Here is a 25,523-nt window from a genome sequence, read left to right on the forward strand (position 1 = left end):
TGGGTCAGTTATCTCAATCATCGGTCACCTACAGCTGGAACATAATTCACATGCAGCCATCAGAATTCGGAGCCATTATCTGTGTCTGTCTCTCAACGCCTCTTCATTTCGGTCTCAGTCTAATTCTGTTGTATTTTCTGTTGTACAAATTGAACTGTGGTGCTGATTTCAGCTCCCTTCCTGGGATATATTTGTGATATCTATATTCCCACATATTTCACAATGTTGTACCCTTTTTGTCACCCTTCTAAATTTGTAACTTTTAGCTCTTATTGTGATCTTTACGGATTTATAATGGTTACACTTCCCTCTATATTACACTGTTTCCTGTTCAAGGGATGAATACAGCACCCAGTGATGAAAGCTTGTGATACTTTTAGATATGGAAGATTGTATTTTTTAGTCCTTTAGTCCCTTACATTGTTTCTGAAGAAGCACGAGTCTCGACTCCTTTAAACAGAAACAGAGACTGGAACCTCTCTCTTGTTTCGTTCACACATTAATTGGACGGTCTGTGGCTTCGGGAGAAACATTTTTGTCACTGACTGAAATCTGTAGCCTATTGATTACTTCTCATTGATCCATTTATTTGTATTACTGTTACATTCATATTGCATGCAGCAGTCACTGAGACTAATTTGCTTGAGAGGACACAACAGTGCCTCTGCCAGTCCTTCCGTGTAATTCTAATAACACTGTTGACAGATGTTTTTCAGTTGTTCCTGTGTGATGCTATAAACAGTCACAAGGTGATGAAGTGTATTTGTTTGATACACCCAGGCAGATTCACACAGGACAACATGATTCTTGTTGCTCACATGCATGCGCTTATCAGAGAGTTTGTGGGAGATACTGTACGTTCACAGTCATTATTATTTAAATGGAAAGTTATAGCATTGATACATTTAACAAAAGCAACTCTTGTATAAAGAGTCATTTCCTTTCCATGCTGTGACTTACATCTGTTTTTTAAATTCATAAAATGTGTCTTGTGTCATGTAATGGTAAAGAACCTTCTGGCCTTTTCTGTCTTCTTAGTTTTGATGTGGAGAATGGATTGTCAGTGGGACGCAGCCCCCTGGACGCCCAGACCAGCCCTGGCTCTGGTCTGGTCCTACAGGCCAACTTCCCTCACAGCCAGCGACGGGAGTCCTTCCTCTACCGCTCTGACTCTGACTTTGACCTTTCACCCAAAGGTCCTTCTAGAAACTCCTCTACAGCCAGTGACCTGTAAGTTCCTTAAGCACATACTGTTGGTACTTTCTCTCTTCGTATAGGGAGTTGCACAAAACAATAAAACAATAAAATTGTATTTTATTTTAGATATTGTGTCATAGAAAGCATGGGTTGTAAGCAAAATGTGTTTCCTGTCTAACCTGATTTACTTTGTTTGTTTTCAAAATTACATATTGTGATGTGTCTGTATCAACATAAAAAAAAACATCCAACTTCAGAACCTTCACAGTGTTACGATAGTTTAGTTTCCTGTGCTGTGCTTCATGTCCAAATGCTGAAATACCACTGTAGAATCATACACATTTGCTGTTTGTTGAATATGTTTCTGTTTATATTTGTGTCTTCTTGTCTGTCTATATTGTGCTGAGAGGTTTCCACATTGAAGGATTAGTATGGTGCATTTGTTTAAGGGTTGACTCCTTCACAAGTTGCAGCAAACAGACTTTATTTTCAAATTACAAACTAGTATTTTTGTAATTTTCTTTCATTCCAAAAGAGACTTCTGAAGCCAAATAGCCCTTCAGTTTAGGTGCCGATGTTTCAAAGCTGCTCTGGACAGCACATAAAGAATGATAAGGAGGAGCTGCCTTGAGAAAAAGGTCAAAGGCAGTTTTAGAACATGCTGTGTTTTAAAAACCCAACAAAACTAGTCAGTTGTTTCCATCACAAAATACTTGTCTCGCAAATCTGCTCCACTGGGATTGCAAACAGTTCTATAACAGAACGGATTATTTTGTCTGTTTAATTTTGTGTTGCAATTGTGTCCCCAAACTCGACACAGACGACCCACATCACACTGTCTGAACCCCCTTTTTAAGTTTGTAATGTAAGTAGTCACAGGTCTCCTCATCGACTCTTGCCTGTCTGTTTTTAAAGGGAAGAAAGCTTGAAGCACTGGGAAGTCAACTGGTTGTCATCTCGGTGAGAAGAACATGATTAAGCAAAAAAGAAAAAAAAATTTGACAGAAACTGTCCCCTAAAACCTTCTGCTGCATTCCCACTAGATGGTCATTTCCCACCTCTCTCCTGACAGACATGACTAAATACCAAACACCTCACCTGTGACCCCTCTTAGACCTCTAAAACACCCAGTTCTGTTTTGTTTTGTTTTTGCATGTGTCTCTTAATTAGAGAGAAAACCAAGTATAATAACACCATGTGTTTTTATTTACTTGTGAGTATTTAACAGCTCATATTGTGTCACCCACCCTTCCACCTCCCCCAGTCTGTTTCCTCACCAACCTTACTTTATGCACTGCATGTTATATTTGTTTTTTTTTGAAAGATGAAAGAGGATATCGGACAGGTAAATGTAAAGTCATTACAACCTTGTTTCCAAAAAAGTTGGAACGTTGTGTAGAATGTGAATGTGACAACAGATTGTGATGATTTGCAAATTATGTAAACCCATATTTAACTGCAAATAGACCAAAGAAAACATATACAAGTTTAAACAAAAAAAAATATGTTGTTTTATAAAGAATGTATGTTTATTTTGAATTTGATGCGAGCAGCAGGTCTCAAAAAAGTTGTTTGATTCAGGATCTCTTGACGTTTTTTTCATTTCATGATGTGCCAAATGTTTTGAATGGGTGACAGGTCTGGACTGCAGGCAGGTCAGTTTAGCACCCGGAGTCTTCTGCTAAAGAGCCATGCTGTTGTGATACGTGCAGAATGAGGTTTGGCATTGTTTTGCGGACATAAGCAAGGCCTCCCTAAAAAGATGTCTGGATGGTAGCATATGTTGCTCCAAAACCTGTATATATCATTCAGCATTAATGATGCCATCTCAGATGCCATCTGCGCTAACGCACCCCCATACAGATGCTGGCACTTGAACTGTACTTTGATTGCAAGCTTGATTGTCCCGTCCATGATTTAAAAAAAAAAGAAAATAAATTTTGGTTCATCAGACCGCTTGACAGTTTTATACTTTGCCTCAGTCCATCCTAATTTGAGCTCAGATTCAGAGAAAGTGTGATGTTTTTGGATCATGTTTTTATATGGTTTCTTTTTTGCATGGTAGAATTTCAACCAGCATTTGTGGATGCAGCGATGAACTATGTTAACAGACAATGGTTTTCTGAGTGTTCCTTAGCCCATGCGATGATTTCCACTACAGATTCGTGTCCGGTTTTAATGCAGCGCCGCCTGAAGGCCCGAAGATCACAGCCATCCAATATTGGTTGTTGACCTTTTCTCTTGTATACAGAAATTTCTCTGGATCCTCTGAATCTTTTCATATTATGTACTGTAGATGATGCAATCCCCAAATTCTTTCCAGTTTTACGTTGAGGAACATTATTCTTAAATTGTTGCACTATTTTCCCACAGTCTATCACAGAGTGGTGAACCCCTCCCCATCTTTACTGCTGAGAGACTCTGCCTCCCTGGGAAACATGTTGCTGCCATCAATGACATTTCTCAGTTTCAACATTCAGTCTATTTTCAGTTACATATGGATTTACATGATTTTCAAATCATCACATTCTGTTTTTATGTACTTTTTTTTTTACATCATTCCAACTGTCTTGGAACAGGATTGTATATCATTTAGCTGCCTAGTGGCACAGACAGTTAGATTTGTTGACAAACCAGAAGTAATACCTCAGACTAAGGTACAGTTTGGTTATTACTTATTTGCTTAACAAAGCTGTTTTAGCCTTTTTATTTAATGCCGATGAATTGTTAAAATTTAAGAACTTACAGATTGGTCCTCTGGTCAGTGTTTCCTGTTTTTCATACTTTTTTCTTCTGTGTTTTCCTCTGATTTGCAGACATACAGAAGACATGATAGTCACACCATTTGCACAGGTAAGTCCTCTGAAACCTGTCCAGCCAACTCTGAGACGCTGTTTTATTTTTTCAGCTATTTGAAAATTTGGCAGATCGTCAAATAAAAAATGACGTTCACTTGTTAGCTACAGAGCAGGAATTTAAAAAAAAACATAATAGATAAAGTCCAGATGGTATGAGACTGGGCCTTACTGCTCCACCGGAACAGCCCCTCAGCATTATGTTGGCCCTGCGACAGGCTCAGGCATCCCGCTGGTGTTGCCTGGCTCTTGCGTGGGATGTGCGTCACACTTGTGCTCACTTTACACACTGAGAGAAGTGGCGAATCCAATACTGCTGGATCATGCTGTTTAAAATTTGCATGCCGACTGATAAGGCTCTGACATGGATCAGGTCTGGACATCTGATACTCGGTGGGCTTTCTCTGCATGCTGAGTCAGTGTTTGGCTACAGATGGAGTGACAGACATGACATAGAGGAGCGTCAGTGATGCTTTCAAAACATCAGAAGGGGAGAGACGAATGCCTCTGCCTAGCACGTCAGCTAGGAGGATGAAAGCCGGGGTATCAAATGCTCCTCAACAACTCATCTTGAGAAGCACTTGATCTGGTTCAAGATGAATCGAGTTAAGACATGAACAAGTATTTAAGGTTATGATTTACATACCATCTCTGCTTTTTCATTAGATCACAAATGCATCACAAATGCTATGTACGTTACATTTTGTTCCTGTCCTGTAGGTCCTCGCCAGCCTGAGGACAGTTCGAAGTAACTTCGCCGTCATAACCGGCCAGCAAGATCGCCCAGCCAGCAAGTAGGCTTTTAAAAAATGTCCTCGGCTACTTTATCAATCTTACCACACATCGTATGTCTTCAACCTGCTGACTTTGCATGGTCTCTCTTCTGCAGAATGAGATCCTCAGGCAGCAACCCACCATCCATGTGCAAGACGAGCCTCGCAGGTCAGCACTGGTATTAGACATGGCTGTTTACCAATCAATAATCCCATAATCAACATCGGTCAGAAAAACATAGAGACATCACGGACATTATCATGATTAAAGTTGTGAATTGTGAAATCTAGGTTACTGATAAAATGTCACAGTGTTTAATTGGTAAATGAAGGTCATTCACAAACAGTTCATGAAATCCAGTGGTGGGGAAGTATTCCACTCATCTACCAAAAGAAAAACAAATAGAGTGTTTAAGAACCCCTTCTACAAGTCACAATCTTGCATTAAAATTTGTACTTAAGTCAAAATATATAAGTATCAGTAAAATGTAAAGTATCAAAAAAGTAAAAGTACTCAGGGCAGAATAATGTCCCCTGTTACAGACAACAATTTCTATATTATATTACTATTACTGGTGCATTTATTTGTCAGCAGGGATTAAAAAGTTTGATATACTGCTTTACAGTACTTCATATTTTATAAACTATATGTCATATATAGTCTTATCATATATATAAGTATTGTAAATATTAACTGGAAATGTCAAAAAATGTAGAGCAGTAAAAATACAATATTTAGCTCCCAAAAATGTAAAATGTTCTGTATGAAGTGGCATAAAAAGAACCTACTCAATTAAAGAACCTCAAAATGTACTCAAGTATAGTATTTGGGTATTTATTTACATTCCACTGCTGATTAAATCTAACATTTATTTGTAACCATCTTTTCTCAAACAGAGAGAAAAAGGGGTTTAGGTCCTACTTTAATTTCCAGTTTAACAATCTTGTTGACTTTTGAAAATATTTGAATGTTTTCTAAATGTTGAATCCATCCAATAATGCCTTGCTGTGTTTATCTGGTGCAGAGGAGCCTCACCAGCAGCTGGCCATAGAGACTCTGGATGAGCTCGACTGGTGTCTGGAACAACTAGAGACGCTGAAAACTCGGCACTCTGTCAGCGAAATGGCTTCCAACAAGGTACTTTAACATCATAGACAGAGATAATGCCCCAACAGTCTGGACAGTTACACACAGTGGTTGGACACACTGAACGTACACACCTGTCACAGAATGAAAGGTAAATACAGACTCCCACACTGCTCAGGCTAACATTTAATCCAGCTAGGTTCAGTGCAAGGTTGCAGTGCAGTACACTCACTCTAATCTTTACTGTGATTCACCCCCCTGAAGGATTTTATTAGTCATGTTGCCCTTTATAAAGTAGTCAGATTCAAACTCTATGAAGACAGTACAGTAGATTACCTTGAATATTATAAAAGCATAGTTTTATTGTCATTCCAAAAGATGAAATATCACAGTTCAGTTTTTATCACTTGATTGTAAAAATAATATCTACACAAATCTTTCTTTCACTGTTGTTCTCTCTCATATCACTGCAACTACTGCTCCAGATGTCATACATGTTAATAATTTTCATCGGTTTTTCATTAATGGTTGGTAATCTTTGGCAGCTCGCAGCTGTTTCCTGCTCAAATTAGAAAGGGTATTTCCATGTGGGACACTAAACCCGAGGATTGTGAGTGACGTACTGTAAATGCAGTTAGCCTGCAAGCTGCAAGCTGAAAGCTCAATAATACAGAGAAGCCATAAGGAAAGTATGAATCAAACCCCCCATGCGTCAGCAGATGGAGGAGGCTGATTCCTTGAATGATCCCTATGGTTCCATGCATGCAAGAAGAGACTTGACACACAAACACACCTTTCACCCCAGTAATGTGCAGAAAAATGTGAATGAGTAGTGGGAGTTGAGGATGACATGGCATCCCCCCCGATTCGCTCTTCCTCCATGTATGCAAAAATGCTTTTTAATATGTAAAACATGTTTAAACTGTAATTCAACAAAACAAAGTTTGACTAAGCAAACTTGAGAAGATTAGCACATTTTTTTTGTCACCAAATTGTCCAACGGTAATCAGCGGTCAAAGTATTTTTCATTCAGTGTTGGCTTGTTCTACCACAGTAACATCTTGTTTTCACAATGCTAAGACAGCGTGCTTTGAGCATATTTCTGTGTCAAAATATGTTCTTATCTTCTGTTCATCTGGTCATCATAATGGTGGATGTACTCCCATCTTTGTGGTTCATGGAGTACTTTTTTTTATTTTTGGCTACATGAATGAACCCCCCCCTCCCCATCCATTCAAAGCCTTTCCTTCATATCTTCTTCAAACTTGGTGCACATGGTGTGTCTCACAACCTCAGCCTCTGACAGGCTGCCCTGCCTACATTGTGCACCTCCTGGCCAATGATGGCCCTCTGTCTCCAACCTCTGCTGCAGCAGCCGCTCGATTGGCTGCTATTCTTAGGCATTTTTGCAAGGAGGAGGAGAATGGAGTTCCTCGTTCTCCCTGTGTTTACACACATAGTAAGCAGGCAGTAACTGAGTGAATGAGGGAGAGTCAGGGGGAGCGAGGGAGTGTGGCTGCTCTGCCTTGCATCCTCGCATCCCGCAGCATTCCCACAGCTATGCATCCATCCTCCATGGACCTCTGAGCAGTTTTTCTCTTCAACACGCACTGATCAAAGCTTTCGCAGCACTCACCAGTGGACTGTCTGTTTGCAGTGGATTTTGCTCAGGCAAGCAGTATAGGAGTACAAAGTGTCTCCGGCTGTCTGTTGCTCTGCCGAACAAGCAGTGTACGAGGACAACTAGAAAGCCCAGCTCTCTCTCAGTTTTATTTTTTGCACCCATGCTTGACTTCGCGCTGAAATGCCAGAAGTGAACTGTTTAATCTCTGTGTCGTGGACGTTCATTCAGGTAAGGAGAGGCGAGCGATGAGCTGGGTGGAAGGGGACAGGGGCTGCACGACTCTCACATGTTGCTTGTGTAGTGAATGTGCAGACGTGAACAGCTGAGAGTTTAGAGGTGGCCATGGACTTTCTCTGAGACAATGGACATCTTACATCTGCATATTCAGTGACAGCTGATCTCTTTTGTCTCACAGCAACGAAGAGTTGTTTCTGTTTGTGTCGGTACCACATCACAAAATCCCTTTCAACTTTGTCTGATCAAAACAGTGATTCTGTACACCTCACATCACATGATATCCAGCATGTACGATGTCTCGAAAACCATAATACAATGCATACAATAACATAGAAGTTGTAGGTGTATTTAGAATAAATGTTTGTATTTCTTGGAAGGGGGGGGGATTGGTCACCGAGTCGATTTGACCTTGTCTGTCTACAGTTTAACAAAGAGTGTGTTTGATCAAGCTCACTGATGCTGACATGTGTTTGTCCTTAGTTCAAGAGGATGCTGAACCGTGAGCTCACCCAGCTGTCAGAAACCAGCCGTTCAGGGAACCAAGTGTCTGAGTTCATCTCGAGCACCTTTTTAGGTGAATACCTCCTCTTTGTACAATACACTGCTATACATAAACATAGGCCTATTTGTAAATAACAGGAAAGTAATTTATTAATTTATTAACAATACAAACACATTACAGCATATCAGCAGGATGCAATGGAAAGTTATTGTTAAAGTGCTGCATTTCTAATGTGATCACTGAGAGACTGCAGTGCTAACCGTTTGTTTGACTTTATCTGACAGAGAAGCAACATGACATGGACATCATGTCCCCCCCTACCAAGGAGAAAGATAAGAAGAAGCGGCCCATGTCCCAGATCAGTGGTGTGAAGAAGGCCACCCAAAGCCCCAGCCTCGCCCCCTCTACCATCCCTCGCTTCGGGGTCAACGCTAGCCAGGAGGGACTCCTAGCCAAGGTACGAGGGCTAGTCCAATACTTGTTCATTTGTCATTTTCCTGCTGCTGATTCTATATGTTCCCCCACGTATTATATATTGTTGAATGTATTTATCTGTGTTTCTTCCCTGGCAGGAGCTTGACGACGTAAACAGATGGGGTATTGACATCTTTAAGGTGTCGGAGTATTCTGGGAATCGCCCACTGACGGTCACCATGTACACCATCTTCCAGGTAACACATCACAACAAACAGAGTATGGCCCTTGTGCTGTATAACCTCAAACATTTGGTACAGTAAAGGGAATCAATGAATTTTACAAAAAGTAAGGATCTTTACCTCGACTGACCCAGTGTCTGATGTTTGCTGTTTGCTGTAGGAGCGCGAGCTGCTCAAGTCCTTTAAGATTCCAGTGGATACTTTCATTACCTTCATGATGACTTTGGAGGATCATTACCATGCTGACGTGGCCTACCACAACAACATCCACGCTGCAGATGTGATCCAGTCCACACATGTGTTGCTGTCCACACCTGCGCTGGAGGTAATCGCTCGAATTCATAGTCGGAAAAGCATAGAAAAACCTCATCATCAGTAGATCAGAACAGTTCATGTCCTCTCATGTTGAGTGCCCACTCACACATTGACTGTGTTCTTGTTCATGTTGTTCAAGGCTGTGTTTACTGACCTGGAGATCCTCGCCGCTCTGTTTGCCAGCGCCATCCATGATGTGGATCACCCCGGAGTTTCCAATCAGTTTCTCATCAACACCAGTAAGTTTGCATAGATCTACAGGGATTATGTGAATGTGCGTGGGTGCTGCTGAGTGTATTCAACTATGTGGATTAGGTACCTGTAAACACATGCCTGTGGAGAATATGATTGGTTTCACATTCGGGTGGTGTACAGTGCTGTGTGGGTGTGTGTAAACCTTTTGTTTTTTTTACCTTCAGACTCAGAGCTCGCCCTGATGTACAACGACTCATCAGTCCTGGAGAATCACCACCTGGCTGTCGGCTTTAAGCTTCTACAGGAGGACAACTGTGATATTTTTCAGAACCTCAGCAAAAAACAGAGACAGTCTCTGCGCAAAATGGTCATCGACATGGTAAGACAACTTTAGGAAAACTTTTAAGATCGTTGACATAGTTCTGTTTCTTCCTCAGTTTAATCACTTTTCTACAACTAAAACAGTGGATTCTAATAGATGTGATTTTTTATTTTTTATGTATTTATTTTTGTTCTTGCAGGTACTGGCCACAGATATGTCTAAACACATGAACCTCTTAGCAGACCTGAAAACCATGGTGGAGACTAAGAAGGTCACCAGTCTGGGAGTCCTGCTCCTGGATAACTATTCAGATCGCATACAGGTGAGAAGTGTTTTCACACAAAAGAAGACTTTGTAAAAAAAATTATAAACTGAACCTGCTGTAAATGGCTTTCTTCATTTAATATTATTTGTCTCTGCAGGTTCTTCAGAACATGGTTCACTGTGCAGACCTGAGCAACCCCACAAAACCTCTTGAGTTGTACCGTCAGTGGACAGACCGCATCATGGTGGAGTTTTTCACGCAGGGGGACAGGGAGAGAGATAAGGGCATGGAGATCAGTCCCATGTGTGACAAACAAAATGCATCAATAGAGAAGAACCAGGTACACAAGAATTGAATTAATGAATCCCTGAAATCTACTGTGAATCATGACAGTGTTAAATTACAACAAAGAGTTAGTGAGGAAAATTAAGCAAAAAAGAAATTCCTTTATAAATCAATATGACTTCTTAACTCTGTTTTTCAGGTGGGTTTCATTGACTACATTGTTCATCCTCTGTGGGAGACATGGGCCGACCTGGTACACCCCGATGCTCAGGAGATCCTGGACACACTGGAGGACAACAGAGAGTGGTACCAGAGCATGATCCCCCACAGCCCCTCACCCAACCCAGGGGGCCAGGATGAGGGAGCCCCCATGGGGGAAGCCTCAGCCCCCAGTGGGGGCTGCGGCGGCTCCTCTTCGGCCGACAAATTTCAGTTTGAGCTGACCTTGGAGGAGGAAGAAGAGTCGGATACGGATAGTCTGCCTGAGGAAGAGGAAGACTACAGCAGCAGTCGGAGGCCAGAACGCTGCAGAACTGATTCAACACCTGCTGCGACTCGAAGGCGTCCCAAAATGCTCACGAGTGACTCAGGCAGGACGTTTTCTTCAGAGTCGGATAAAGAAATGGCAGAAGAAACAATAGAAGAATCAGAAGAAGAATGCGTTTCTGGGGTACCGCGCTTCAGACTTGGCACATAGCAACAGCCAAGAGTTATTTTTCTTTGGGCCGTCTTTGTTTGATTTTTCTTGATTTGGGTGCCTCCTCCTCGTTCACTCCCCTTCTCCCACTCCAAGCAAACACCACCACCTCTGGTTTTCAGTGGATAGGGTGACAGCAAGACTCGGGATGGGGTGTTCGGGAGTGTGGGTGGGTGTGGGGGGTATTAGGAAGGTCTGCAGTTTTACACAGCAGCAGTCACTTGCACTGGAGAGAGACAGATAGACTGAGTCACTGTTCAAGGAAGGACAGGAAACCAAGTTTCTGATCGGTCCTTTGTGTTCTGTGTCTTTCATTCGGACAAATTGTGGATAAAGTTCTACAGAGACAATGAGAAGTTAAAAAACATACTTCCCTTTCTACCAGCCAGCCTAAGGTCTACTGCAACTACAGACAGCACTGTCTTCCTCTTTTGGAGTACTTGTGAAGAAAGTGAGGAAGTGATGAATGACCGCGAAAACACAAAGTCTTTTAAGACATCTTTGCCAAACTTGCAAATTACAGGGACAATGCTGTTTTGCCTGCCTTTGTATTTCATTTCATTTTAATTTCTTTGGTTTATTCTGTTGTCTTTCATTTCGATCCGTACACACTTAGTGAAGATACAGTCAACAGCTGACTTGAAAGCAGTGGAAGCAAAGCGAAGAGGAGCTATGCATGGTTTTATGCAGGAGACTTTAAATGTAGCAAATATTTCAAGTGACTCTTTCACTGTTGTTGTATACACACAGTAGCACTCCTTTCAGCTGGTGCTGCACAGCTCATTTAGTTCAACAGGCAGTTCAAGAATATGATTATGATGAACGAGCTGGCACTACATATTATTTTGATGTTTTCAGTTTTTTCTGATGTATTATTTCCATTTTTATAATCCTAAACTGAGATATTGTCAGCAACAGAACTGAGCCAGGGTCAGTGTAGTGTTGAGGCAGTGAGGAAATACATCCAAAGCAAAGGTGGCTGTGCATATGGTGCCTCCCAGTGCCCACAAGTGGAACTGAAGCATTTTTACAGCGGCAAATGATCTGCAAGACAAAGATCTACATTCAAAGCATATTTAACAGTAGGACTACCCAAAATGTCTGTTCATTTTCAGGTTTAGTGCTCATTTTTCACAATTTTTTTTAGTTTATTATTTTTTTTTATTTGAAATCACTTATTTAAAGTCTTTTTTTGCATTCTTGATGTTTGGCACCCATTTTGTATCAGTTTGCCTTCGAGTTTAGCACTTTTCAGTTTTGTTCATGTAGCTGGCCCTCATCGTGATTTTTTTTTTAAGGGCTCGAGCCAAAATATGAACACCGTGCAGGCTGTGGACTCAGAAACAGCAACCAGCGCAGACATGATGCAAAAAGTAAATGCCACCCTAGACCTACAAATATATTAAACTCTCCATTCAAATCCATTATCATTTCAGCATCCACCCACTAGAGTAGCGTTTTTGGTAACATCCACTTAAATCACTAAACTGATAAAGACAGAGTATTAGAAGCAAAGACAGACATGAGCATCACTTTAGCTGTAAAAACCCTGGATGTTAGCAAGAGACAGTTTCCTGTGCCTGAGTTTTTTCCTCTTTTTCCTCTCATTGATCAATATTTCGCTCTTTACAGGGACATAGTCAATGACAAAACAAGTGCCAAGCAAGCATGACACAACCCGTACTGTAATTTCCATTTTGCCACTGGCTACTTTCCATCAGTGACTGATAAAGTTGGTTGATTGTAGCACTCTGTGCCAATCTGACCTTAGTGTCTCTGTTCCTTCTTTCTAAATCCTGTTCAAACAGTTACTGAAACTGATATTGTCTTAAAACAGCAATGTGTTTTTGTATGTGTGCGTGACTGTTTGTGTGTGAGTGAATGACTCGGTTGACTTTTTTGAAATATTTGCTAAAAAAAAAGAAAAAAAAAGAAAAGAAAACCAAAGCACTTTTTATGGTACTTTTACAGTTCTGCACTTCCAGTTCAGTTGAAGGTGTGTAAAGTGACTGTTTCACTATTTTTCTGTTGACAAATGGCCTGGTGGGTGATGTGAATTGCACGGGCTGGACCACTACAGCTCTTAAAGGTTGGATGTCGGAGGGACTGAAGAATTATTTTTTTTTTATAATTAACTGTACAAAAAAAAAAATGTTTTATTGACATGCATGACATTGGCTGCAGGATTCAAACAATATGAAGAGTATGTGCAGTACTTTCAAAACTTAGCCTATGGAGAAACATGTTTTATTTTATTACCATAAAGCAGATCGTGTTATAATGTGTGAATGAGCTGAACTTTTTTTTTTAAGCCTTATTTTCAAAGTTGGGATTTTTTTTTTTCTGATCACTGATGTGTTCACTGACATGCTGGAGTCAAATATGTGCAATCCTTTCTGTAGCCATAAACAGCACCACACAGAGCAACACTCAAGGATGCCTTCAAAATTAAGGACTATTTAACAACATCTTAACCAGCACAACATGCAAAGACTCAGTCTGTCTGTCTGCTTGTCACTAACTTGTTTGATTTTGTACATTTTCCTCACAGTTTGTTATGTACAATTTATTTATTATTTCTATATTATCTGTCAGCAACAATGAGACAAACAAGTTGACTTTTTTAGTCTGAGGTTATGCGTAGGTCGATGTGTGAGAAAGTCAAACAGGACAGATTTCAACTACTACTCAGCTTTTTTCCTTCTCGTTTCTTTGCGTCTGCAAATAACACTATACCGAAGCAAAATACTCACTTTCATGTTTTTCTTGGTATAAAAATAGTTGAGTGACAGATTTCCATCTGGGTGGTCTGAAGCATCTCTTTTCCCTGTCTTCCTCTGTTTCCCCTTAACTGGTCTGATCACATATTCATAAAGGATCTCGCAGTATGTGAACTGCTGATCTGAGACCTCTTTGATTTATAGTGCAGATAGTCATACAGCCTCAACAGTCATTTTAGACCAGTACTTCTGTTCTTAGAGATTTTATGAATATTGGTCATGAACTGAGATTGCAGCTTTGACAATCCAACTCTGCTGTTTAACTGTGGGTGTGTTAGCCCTCTCTCCAACTAGAACTGTATGCCTTGCCAATAAAGGAAAAACTCCTCACTCATTGATCTCTTGTTGTCTGCTTGTAAGAGGAAAACTATACAATAAATCATAAGTAAAAATGATCCTGTTTAGAAATTTTAATTCTGATTAAAATCCAAGCACACATGTCATCCAATATAAAATACAAGATTTCTATTTAAATGATGAATTAAAATGCATTCATTGCTGAAATAACGTGAAGATTGGTCACTACTATGGTGTCAGTCATTTCATTTTTATAGTGTGGAGACATAACATTGTTCAAACTCAGACTTTTAATTGAAATTCTACTTTCCTAAAGATATCAAATATGTCTGGCTGAGTTTTGGAGATGTGTCTTAAATACGCAAAAAGTGCAGCTATAAAAACAATGAAATAAAGGAGAAAATAAAAAATATAATGCTATTTGGCAAGGAGTAACGAAAAAGTACATTTACTACAGTACTGTTCTCAAGTACTGTAAGATAATTATGTATTAAACAACAGTCACTTCTAAAACATTAATATTGTATGAGCTCACGCAACAGTGTCTAAGTGCAAAATTATAGGCTGCTGATGTGTTAATGCATCTGTTTTTATAAAATCCAGTCATGTGACATCTATAATAACACAAAGAATAACACTCTCAATGTTACATGAACTATCTGGTAGCATCTGGTATAATTGTCTTAGTAAAGATCGGAGAACTTATTTCACTGCTGATGTGAATTCCAGGAAACCTTGAGCCATTTTTAACATCTCACAAAACATACCTGGTATTGTTTTATCACCTTAAAACTGAAGGACTTTTGCAAGAATTAACTTTTTAAAACAGTTTGTTCATGAGAGTTAAACTTCTCTGTTGGCCATATAACATAAAATACTTACTCATTTGGTTTAGTTTCAATGTTTAATGGTCGTTTACATACACATGTAGATCCATTTGAGTTTGTGGCAGTGATTAAGTAAACCCGGAATACAAGAGTTAAGGGCCAACTGAGTAATTTATTTGTTTTTATTTTTTTATTTTTTTTTATCAATAATCCTGAATTCAAATCTCTTAACTAATTTACAGGTTGGGCGGGGCGGGGTCTGTACGAAGGAGTCTCTTCTCTGATTGGTCAATCGTCCCGCCAATCATCCTTACATTCAGGAACCGCTTACGCGGAGCTGCCAATCAAGAAAGCGCACGAGCTGCTGCAGGTGCAAAGCTGGGCGCAGAGCTAGCCGCTGCAGCGAAGCCGAGGAAAAAAAAAACCCACATATTTCATGGTAAACCCTGCGCTTATTTGTCATTGCGGGGCCGCGTTAAGCGTAACAGTAGCAGCAGATGTTTTTTCGGTTGTGGGATGTGTGATTTAGGTGGAAGATTTAGTGGTAAATAAGCAAGAGTAACCTTCATTTGACATAGCTGGGATGCTTAGCTAGCTCCTGCTCCCATATTTAAATACTGGTGCTGTTAGCGAGGCGAGCCTGACGTGAGCAATTATTAACGATCAAAGGCTGTAAACTAAAAAAACAAAGTTTGTCGGTGTTCATGTCTTTAATGCCGTTTTACCTTTTTTTTTTTTTTTAATCCGAGCTCGTACGTCACGTGTACCTGTGTTTGGTGTCTCCTAGGTTGTGTTTTCTTCCCAGCTAACGTGAACACGTGATGCTTTACATCGGGAGGATGTTGTGTTAAAAAAAAAAACACAAAAAACCAAACCTCGTGTTCCTTACGAGGTAAATTCTGGCTAACCGTACGGTCATTCATAATTGGCTGGCCAGCCCGGCTCTCTGCGGAGGCTCCCTTGCCCTCCCCGGATGGGCCGGTTTGAGCTGACGCTTAGCCTGCTTAAGCCCCGGTACTTCCGTCCTCTTTATCTCGCCTCGGGTGGGGAGGTGGGGGAGGTGGGGGGGGGGGGGAAGGTGTGCACTCCTGATCCAACCAGTGTTATTGACATGAAGTGAGAAACGTTCATGGCTGTGAGTGAGTGAGTGACTGAGCGGCTCGTTGTGGAGACACGGACACCTGCATCCCGTCTATTTCCTGATGCAACTCAAGAGGGCGAGACGTGCGGAGTGAAACCTGAGCTCACACAGCTGACCATACCGACGTGGTTTAACCCCGTCGTGCCTGGCAATGAACGTTTTACTGAATGCACATGTTCAGGTCCACTTGCCACACTTTAGACCTCATGCAATAATTGTTGAACAGTGTTCAAGCGCTTTCTGTCCTTTTTAAGATCTCTGATTCAGAGGTGTTGACATTTTTGCTCAGGCAAAAGATGTCTCAGTCAAAAGGTAACTTCAGAGCATGTCAGTAGTTGATATCGAGGTTTGTAAGTAGTTTCCTTTTAAAAAGTATTTTTGTGTCAGTCGCAATGTGGTTTGTAATTCATCTTTGAACTTGACTTATTGAGAAACGGATAAACTATGTATGATAGATACCCAATTATGCAAACTAATCTGTTATTTATTAATCTGCCAAACATTGTAAACGGCTTATTAAAATTTTGAGGACTGCCCGTTTTCCTTGTTCATGCTCACAAGTTATCAGCACCGAACACAAACTGTTTCAGCCGGTGGCAGAGGAATTGTGTGTGACATTGATACTGACTTTGATACAACACTGGTTATTTTTAGGACTTTTAGGTGGTGGTGTTGTTGTACTGGGCTATATTTATATTGTATTGTATTGTATTATATTATATTGTATTGTCAAAATGTGCTTCCTCAAGCATCTTCTTTGTAACCGATAACAGTGTGATCTCTCTTCTTGCATAGATGGCGTCCGCAAATGCCACGTACGGACAGAAGGAGTCCTCGGACCAGAACTTTGATTACATGTTTAAAATCCTCATCATTGGCAACAGCAGTGTCGGAAAGACTTCCTTCCTTTTCCGCTACGCAGACGACTCTTTCACACCAGCCTTTGTCAGCACGGTGGGCATCGACTTCAAGGTCAAGACCATCTACAGGAATGACAAGAGGATAAAGCTGCAGATATGGGTGAGCAAGTGGATATAGAAATGTACATACTTATAGATGTGAGGTTGTAGGTACAGAATTTCTGTTGGTTTCCAGAACAGGTCTTCAGGGATGGAATAAGAAATGTAGGAAAATGTTAAGGAAACACAGTCAATCACCCCCACGCCTGCTTTTCTGTAGCTGCCATTGAATGACAGTTTACCAGCGGTGTGTTTTCAGCAGCGCTGCGCTGACCTGAGCTGTTGAGAGTCAGGTAACACCGAAGAAGTCTTCCTCTATTTATATTACCTTACATTACATAATTACAACAGATGTTGCAATCAGTGTTTTCAGTCTTATATTAATGTTGTTTTACAAAACACAGCAGTGTAGTGCACACACAGCCTAAAACAGGAGAGTATAATTAGACCAGTCTGACCGCAGAATAGCTATGAATTAAGACGTATTAACAAGCAGGCTGATGTAAGGTGTACAGGTTTGTAAAGTATTCCAGCTGTCTGTTCATTTCCAGACACAAAATACTAAAATTTAAGTGGGTTGCAACAGCTGCTGGTAGTTTTTCATTAACAATTAATCTGGTCATTATTTCTTCAAGCAATTGTTATTCATAGAGCCTGACTGAGACTGGATTTTTGGGGCTGATTCACATATCAGGGAGTACAAAAATGTTTGATATCGATATATAGTCATTAAACTCTTGTGACAAAGATATGTAATTGAGATTTTACAGCGTAAGGAGAAACTTTATTGTGCATAACTAAATTACTTTGAATTTAAAAAATAACACAAATTTAATAATTTCTTAATCACACCAAGCATCTTTTTCAGCAGTATTTTCTGGAAAATACAAAATTATATCGAACAACATATGCGCCAAAAATTACACATCTGTGATCGGCCAGTATTAAAATCTGCCAGCCAATAAATCAGTCTCGTTCAGTCGTCTGTAAAACATCTGTTCCAGTTTCCTAAAGTCCAAGGTGACATTTTCCATCGTCTTGTTTAGTGTGACTAACTAAAACTCAGAAACATTCAGTTTGTAGGGATGTGAAACAAAGGAAAATGGCAAATCCTCATGTTCAGAAGCTTAAACTGGAGATTGTTGATACTTTTGCTTTATAAGAGCCTCAAATGCTTTATCAGTTATCAAAAAAAAGGTGCTTATTAACTTTCTATTGCTCGACCAACCAATTGTTTCAGGTCTACATTTCAACAAGGCTGAAAACAACTAGATTTGAGTGTTCAGAACTACGATGTCCTTGCTACCTGCTGACTGCATGTTCATGCCCTTCACATGTGTAACTAATGCGGCCGTGTTATCATGTGTCTAATGATTACCGGATGTTAAACGGGCCCCTTCGGTCTCCAGAATCTCCTCATTTGCTGTGTAATGACAATACCCTTGAAGCATTCTTAACATGCGCCATAAAGCCTGACCCTAGGACCAATTTCTTATTACATGCGACACCAGAAGAATACGTAATGCTTCTGGGACGTTGGCTGAATGTTAACGGCAGGCATTCATCATTTGAAATGCACAGCCACAAATTATTTGCAGGTGCTGGCTCTCCTTCATTTCAGTGTCAAACTCATCTGATTCTGACTATAATAACTACATATACTTAAAAAATGTAACCTGTCTGTGTAGGACACTGCTGGCCAGGAGCGCTACAGGACAATCACCACAGCATACTATAGGGGAGCCATGGGCTTCATCCTCATGTATGACATCACCAACGAGGACTCCTTCAACGCTGTGCAAGACTGGTGAGGGACGACAACTGAGTATGTCTGTGTGTTCGAGGACCGGGACTTATTTCCAGTTTATCCTCCCTCGAGTTCTGGGACTCAACAGGAGGTGGAACCGTCAGCGTCTAATTATTTCAAGCACTTATTTACATGTGAAAACAAATGTTGGCAATGAGAATGGTACAATATTCTTTTCTTTGACTAAATACGTGTTTGCACGACAAATGTAGATACTGTAGGTCAATGCTGAACCAGAAAGAAGTACAGCAGAATAGATTTTTGCAACTTGTTTGGCCATCAATTTAATTATTCATTCGCAATAAGGGGTTTAGATGATTCCATTAAACTTGTTTCAAATCAGTTTGGGAGCTTGCGTTATGTAGCCATTACCTGTGGCTTATCTGCACCTCAGCATTATACCAGTGATTAAAGTCTTTCTTGTAAAATAACTTGTAATAAGCGACACGACGCGTTAGGGCTCGGTTCGGAGAAAGGTGGCTCAGCATTTAACCTCTGCAAAACGAAAGATGCTTTTTAGATCAGTGTACGTGACCAACCCGTGTCTGCTTAACAGGTCGACCCAGATCAAGACGTACTCGTGGGACAATGCTCAGGTCCTCTTGGTCGGGAACAAGTGTGATATGGAGGACGAGCGAGTGGTGGCTTCAGAGCGGGGCCGGCAGCTGTCGGAACAGCTGGGTAAGTCAGATGATCAGACTGAAAACCCGATGCCATGTGTCTGTTGTTGTACAACTCTGTTTATCTTCCTCTCACTAGAATGAATGGCTGGATGTTCAAGTGGTAAGGCTTTGTAGGCAAACATATTGTTTAATATCGGTTTAATGTCTGTCATCAAAAACCTGCTGCAATGCATAAATTCATTGTGTTTGAAACTGACGTTTAATAGTTCAGGCTGAAGTTACTCTAAATCAAAGGCAGAGTCATTCTAACTTGAGTTTCAGGCTGCTTTCAAGCTATTACATTTTCATTTTAAAGCACATAACCTCTGCTATGTTCATGCCTTTCTGTCGTTTTTGAACCCCTAAAAATCCGAATTTTGAAAAACCTGCAGACCCAATTTTATTTAGAAAACTCTTGGACTTTATTGTGGACGTGCAGAAACGATAAATTTAGAAAACACGACGCTGACGCCCAGGTTTGGTTCCTGATTGGCTCTTATCATTCATGACGTATTCTCCCCAGATTCGTCATGCTGCGTTTGGCATGACCTTTTTCTGGACGATAACAAACCGTATCAGCCTTGACTACCTGTGGTTAATTCAAAATGGATAACAAATTACAGGCATTAATGACCTTGTTGTCTGTGCTAGCAGCTCTTCTGCAGTTCAATTTGTCTTTTTTTTTTTTAATGCCCTGACTTCCCAAATGCTCAGGAGGCAATTTTAAACGTGCATTTCATTTTAAGTAGATATTCTTAAGGCATCAGGACAATACAAAAGAAAGCTCAACTTCTTTTAAGCCACATAATTCACACAGCCGGTCATCCTCTTGGATATTTTTAAAACGACCAACCTCAAAAGCCAGAGGAATGATTTCTGTTCTTAACTGTAAAACTAGGGATCTTTGGTTTCTTGATAGATTTGCTTTACTGTAAGTTCAGGGCCAAAATGTTTGCTTGATTTAAATACGTTTGTAATTTGGGTTTTAGCAGGATATCTCTTCACCATTTTTCTTCAAATCTATCAAGTCACTTTCTTCTAAATGTGGTAATATTGCACAACAAATTATTGCTATGCATGTAGACATAACGTACATTTATATGTAATGTAGACTTGATTTGAAACCACCGATGAAGGTGGTAAGATCTGAAACAAAAGAATTTAATTTGAAAATATTTCCACCGGTCTGATATGAAGGGAAATATTCATGAGGTGTGAGCTGAATGTCTGACTGTAGCCTCGATATGTCCTGACATGACAAGATAAGTGGATTAAGTGGATAAGCTTCACATTGAAACGACAAGTGTAACCAGAGCTCCTGTCCGTCTCCGTCGCCCGTCCTGACAGGGTTTGAGTACTTCGAAACCAGCGCTAAAGACAACATCAACGTGAAGCAGACGTTCGAGCGGCTGGTGGACATCATCTGTGAGAGGATGTCAGAGAGTCTGGACAACAACGACCCGACCATCACCGGAGCTAAACAGGGGCCGCAGCTCAGCGAGCAGCCGCACAGGTCCCATCAGGATTGTGCTTGCTGAACACAGCTGCTACACACACACAGACACACACACACACGCTGCTGTCCTGAAATCCTTTTAGTTTTTGTTTCAGTTAGAGTTTTGCTTTCTTTTTCTTTTTCATTTTCATTTTCACACACACACACACACACACACACACACACACACACACACACACACACGAGTTGGCTGCTTAATATCTCCACCCCTCTCACTACACCACGAGCACCGTCCATATGAGCCAGCTCTCCCCAAAGATGAGGTGTTTTCACAGACACTATCTTCAAGTTTTTGTTTATAATATAGAGATTCTGTGATGGTGCTAATTTAGTCAGAGGGGTGCAGAACATTTAACAGAGGTACAATCCCAAATTCTCTTTCTTTCATACTTGTATACATACGTACACACACAACACACACGCTATACTGTATCTTTCCAGAATTATAAAAGGCCAGTGAAGGCCAAGACCAAATCATTCCTTACTGACGTGTCTGTAATTGGGTTGAACTTTAATAGGTTGTAAAGGAGCGATGTTTTCCAACCAATCAGCACTTGCGCCTCAGATTTAAATGGGTACCAATCATTTGCTTTTACTCCCATTGAACATACATGTATTTTGCTGTGTACAGGGGTGATGTTTTTTTGTGGGTTTTTTTAAGTTTTGGAGTTGGTCAGGTGTGGTTTTGAGAATGTGAAATCATCCTCAGTGTTGTGGTTGATGATTGATAATTATGGCCCAAGTTTGAAATCCAAACAGGGTCGCTTTCTCTTTTTATTTTAAGGAATGAAAGCAAGAATAGCAGAAGTCATGCATACTAGCCAAGTTGAATTAATATGCACCCCCTTTTCAAAGTAAAAAAAAAAAAAAAAAAAAAATTCTGTTAGTAAAATATGATGGCAGTGTTGTTTGTTTGGTTGGTCCAGTGTAAGGAGCGGCGCCGCCCCTAGATTTTAGATTCTTAGTCTTGTTTTTTTTTTTTTTTTTTTTTTTTACTTTTTTGTTACTGTTTTTTAAGACGTACAACAAAATCAAAAGATAAGGGATCTCTTTCACTACATGAAGAGTGTATAAATGTTTAAAAGTTAATAGATATGCATTTGAAAATGCATATATAATACATGTATATGCATATATAATGAACCGATTGAATAATGAGATTGGTTTTGGACCCGTGCTTTAGCGAGAGGTGCATGTTGGTGATGTTTTGAACCGATCCTGGTGGACCGGCTGGTTATTTGTGAGCTGTTGTCTGAATTTAAAACTCATGTTTCCTACAGTTTCAGCACTTTGGAGGTACCAAACGGGGGCAAAGGTTTCAGATGTTAAACCCACGGCCCCTTCACATTGTATTAACTTTCATTCAATGCATACAATGTGCAACATGCACTCATTAGAAAGGCATGTGATTCAGTGTAAGCACTGGTGCAGCACAGACCTGCCATCTCCATCGACTCCCAGATAGCATCTCATGTCTCTGTAGATGATATTTTCGTCTTTATTTTGGCGGAATCTGATGTTTTGAAGCATGTTAAATGTCAAATTGTGAGTTTTATTTTTTTCCTCAGATGGTAAAGTAAAGGGACGCGTCTGCCCGTCTAGTCAGTACAAACCTTCTGTAAGTTATGCATTCTCAAATGCGCTGAGGCATGCGACAGTAGTTTCGCCACCTGAATTATTTATTTTGTATTATTTATAATTTAATTTATTTTTTAGGTGGTGTTCTTCCTAGATCATGCATTGCATTCTGCACTTGACTTTTTAAAGAGATGTTCGATAGTGTTCGGTTGCTTAAACTCTCAGCTTTTAGATAAAAATGTATGCGTGTTTACCGTGCAGTGTGCAGAGCACGAGATGCCTCCTCGGGAGGAAAATTAAACATTCCAGTGGAGAAGCTCTTATCATGTCCACATGGCTTCGGAGGGAAGTTTATGTGTCTTTTGATATCAGTTATGTAACTTTTCAGACTTTAGAGGGTAAAAACAGACTGCTCTCCGCTCTTCATATCAGCAACATACAACCCTGCTGAAGGTTTGCAACACTACTCGTACTGTACTTGTATGTGAGTGTACAGTTTGTATAAAGAGAAGCTCAATAATAGTTCTTTAATAAGAGGTCTTATTATAAATTTAGAGCCAAAAAGAAAGCTTGTTAGACATTTGTTAGACTTGTGCTATAAAATGTGTCTGCTAGTTTTTCTACTCTGTGCAGAAGCTTCAAACAGGAAATGTGTTTAAGAAAGGAAAACTGAACACTATGAGCACTTCGTTAAAAAGTGATTCTTACCACTTATGTTCATGTTGGACTTGTTTGTTGACTTTTTTTGTAACTTTATTTATTGTGTTTTGCTACAGTTGTAAACTTTGCTGATGACTTAGGAACACGTATCGATCCTCTCCTGCCCACCTCCCCTCCCCGTCATAAATAACCCTTGTAAATAGGAGCTGTCTGCCTGTCAGGCATTAGTTGTGTGAATTGTGCTGTAATTCTGTAATGCCAGGTTTACTAAAAATGAGGAATCAATAAACAAATCCTAAAAGCTGTACTGTGTTGGTTCATCAGGGTGAGTGATGTTTCGGAAATGGTTTAAGGTAACTTTTATTGTGCCCAGCAGAGGGCATAATACTGCAAAAATCTCTCCTTTTCTACTGGAGTTGTTTGACCATCTATGGTTTGGTTCTCTACTGCACTTAATACAACTCCCACAGTGTCAACAAGAAGATAGGTGTAACGGTATGAAGGTGATGCATCGAAATGAGCGGAAAACAAACAGCCTCTCGTCATAGTAAGACACAAAACACATCGGGGTTTAGTAATGTAGTGAATTTAATAAATGTCAGGTAGACGTGTCCATTACACATGGATACATAGGGTTTCTCAAGATGTACACATACATTCATGGACTTTTGGTGACTGAAGAAGTACACAGCAGCCACCATCATGACAAATACAATGGTTACTGTACACAAAAAGCGACAACACATGCAGTGCTCATTTTTGAAAAAGAAAAAAAAAAAAGCAACAAGGAAATAAGACCATATGTAAAATAAGAAATGTTTCAGTAAATAAAATATATATATTTGTCATTACTAAGTGCTTGTAAACAAGTAAGGCATTATATTACACAGAGGATGACAGCACTTGGTGACACCCTGGTGTTTTGTTGCACCCTTGTTGAGATTGTCCAGCTTACACAGATAAATGCTATCCTACATCAGTCCAGTGGATAGCAGTTTGCTACATGGCTCCCCCCCCCCCCAAAAAAAATGTAGGGCAACAAGTCTGTTAGAGTCAAATGAGGCGGCAGTCCATACCTGCTGATGTTCAACCTTTCAGTTTCCAGTTGACATGCAGCCCTTATCGAGGCCTGTTCATGCCTACACAGTGCAGTGCAAAAGTCAGTTTTATTTCCCCAGCTTTTATTCTGGAGAGTGCATTTACAATGGCCTCGCATTAAGTCTCTGATAAGGATTTTCGGTTACAGAAGGCTAATGTTCCTTATCACGCAGGCCTGTATCCTCGGAGCTGTAAAAACATCAAAGAAAAAGCACCACTGCTGGGAGTTAGTAAGCCTGGACCTGGTTTGGTAAAAGCTGGCATCCGCTGCTGACATGGTTCATCACCTTCTGCTTCAGCTGGGCCACTTGCTCCCTGAGGACGCTGGCTGTGGAGGCCAGCTCGGTGTTCTGCGTTTTCAGGGACTTGACCTTGTCCTCCAGCCGAGAGATCCTCTCCAATTTTCTCTTGCGACATTTGGAGGCGGCTATCCTGTTCCGCAGCTTCTTCCTCTCCGCCTTGATGCGCTCCTGGTTGTCCATGTCAATGGGAGACAGAGGAGGGCTGTCCCCGAAGCTCTGCATGTCTGGTACCGTCTGCGGTTCGTCTTTCACCATACCGACAGACTGGAGTCGTGACAGAGCAGCCGCAGCGGCCGCCTGTTGCTGCGCGCTACTCAAATGAGACGGAGGCGGCGGGAAGGGAATGGTTTCCGTGGAGTAGTTTATGGTGGCCCCGAGCGGACTGGCCGCATAGCCGTTCAAAGTCGTGTACACGGGAAGGTCTGACGTCTGGAGGCCGGCGGAAGCGCCTCCGTTGGATGATCCGAGGAGCTCCAGTCTATCCACGGAGACGCACCCAGCTTCGCTCAACTGGTTCTGCTTGTGGAGATCCTCCAGCGCCTTGACGAAGCCTTCTGCGAATTCCTGCTCGTCACTGGCTGACTTCGGGTAGAGGAACTGGGAGGTCGGGTTGCTGGTGGTGACCAGACCGTTGGACTGGATAATAAGGCGCTCCAGGTCCGGAGAGGTCAGTTTCAAGAGTCCCAAATCTGGGGAGTTGAGAAGTCCGTCTGCGTCCCGAAGCGGGTTGGATTTGAGCTCGGAGTTCTGGTCGTCCAGTTTCAGACTGATTTCCTTCTTCATCATCGTGCTCTGGGAATAGATGCTGGGGACCCTCGGAGTATTCAACACGATGCCTGGGTAGAGGGTTGTTTCCATTCTACACCCTCATATGAGGGAGTGTTGA

General features: G+C 40.9%; 3 protein-coding genes across 6 annotated transcripts in view; 2 read left to right on the plus strand and 1 right to left on the minus strand.

The window, feature by feature from the left end:
* Positions 1–14,126, plus strand: part of pde4ca (phosphodiesterase 4C, cAMP-specific a) — a 42,940-nt gene extending 28,814 nt beyond the window's left edge. For 3 of the 4 annotated variants that reach the window (XM_069157034.1, XM_069157031.1, XM_069157032.1), the window contains exons 2-16: positions 1,039–1,230; positions 2,113–2,157; positions 4,014–4,050; positions 4,773–4,846; positions 4,942–4,994; positions 5,851–5,963; positions 8,254–8,347; positions 8,560–8,732; positions 8,848–8,946; positions 9,092–9,256; positions 9,386–9,485; positions 9,666–9,820; positions 9,963–10,085; positions 10,186–10,368; positions 10,513–14,126. In XM_069157034.1, the coding sequence (XP_069013135.1) occupies positions 1,039–1,230; positions 2,113–2,157; positions 4,014–4,050; positions 4,773–4,846; positions 4,942–4,994; positions 5,851–5,963; positions 8,254–8,347; positions 8,560–8,732; positions 8,848–8,946; positions 9,092–9,256; positions 9,386–9,485; positions 9,666–9,820; positions 9,963–10,085; positions 10,186–10,368; positions 10,513–11,010 (2,104 nt within the window). In that variant the 3' untranslated portion in view covers positions 11,011–14,126. The remainder of the gene's footprint in view (positions 1–1,038; positions 1,231–2,112; positions 2,158–4,013; positions 4,051–4,772; positions 4,847–4,941; positions 4,995–5,850; positions 5,964–8,253; positions 8,348–8,559; positions 8,733–8,847; positions 8,947–9,091; positions 9,257–9,385; positions 9,486–9,665; positions 9,821–9,962; positions 10,086–10,185; positions 10,369–10,512) is intronic. The other variant, XM_069157033.1, reaches the window with a different exon arrangement.
* Positions 14,127–15,263: 1,137 nt separating this feature from the next.
* On the plus strand, positions 15,264–23,542 carry rab3aa (RAB3A, member RAS oncogene family, a). The gene is made up of 5 exons (XM_069157036.1): positions 15,264–15,353; positions 16,851–17,075; positions 18,703–18,821; positions 19,378–19,502; positions 20,831–23,542. The coding sequence occupies exons 1-5, from the start codon at positions 15,351–15,353 to the stop codon at positions 21,019–21,021; spliced, it is 663 nt and encodes a 220-aa protein (XP_069013137.1). The 5' UTR covers positions 15,264–15,350; the 3' UTR covers positions 21,022–23,542.
* A 265-nt stretch (positions 23,543–23,807) lies between these two features.
* On the minus strand, positions 23,808–25,495 carry LOC138202778 (transcription factor JunD-like). Its single transcript, XM_069157035.1, has one exon. The coding sequence runs from the start codon at positions 25,493–25,495 to the stop codon at positions 24,563–24,565; it is 933 nt and encodes a 310-aa protein (XP_069013136.1). The 3' UTR covers positions 23,808–24,562.
* Between the last annotated feature and the right edge of the window lie 28 nt (positions 25,496–25,523).

Source organism: Embiotoca jacksoni, unplaced genomic scaffold (genome assembly GCF_022577435.1).
Source record: "Embiotoca jacksoni isolate LCO1_2020_lvr unplaced genomic scaffold, fEmbJac1.0.p SCAF_22, whole genome shotgun sequence".
NCBI lineage: Eukaryota > Metazoa > Chordata > Actinopteri > Embiotocidae > Embiotoca > Embiotoca jacksoni.

Coding starts and splice junctions, on each gene's coding strand:
- rab3aa (XM_069157036.1), top strand. Junction 18,822..19,377: donor TTCAACGCTGTGCAAGACTG/GTGAGGGACGAC, acceptor TCTGCTTAACAG/GTCGACCCAGATCAAGACGT. Junction 19,503..20,830: donor GCAGCTGTCGGAACAGCTGG/GTAAGTCAGATG, acceptor CCGTCCTGACAG/GGTTTGAGTACTTCGAAACC.
- LOC138202778 (XM_069157035.1), bottom strand. CDS start 25,495: ATGGAAACAACCCTCTACCCAGGCATCGTGTTGAATACTCCGAGGGTC.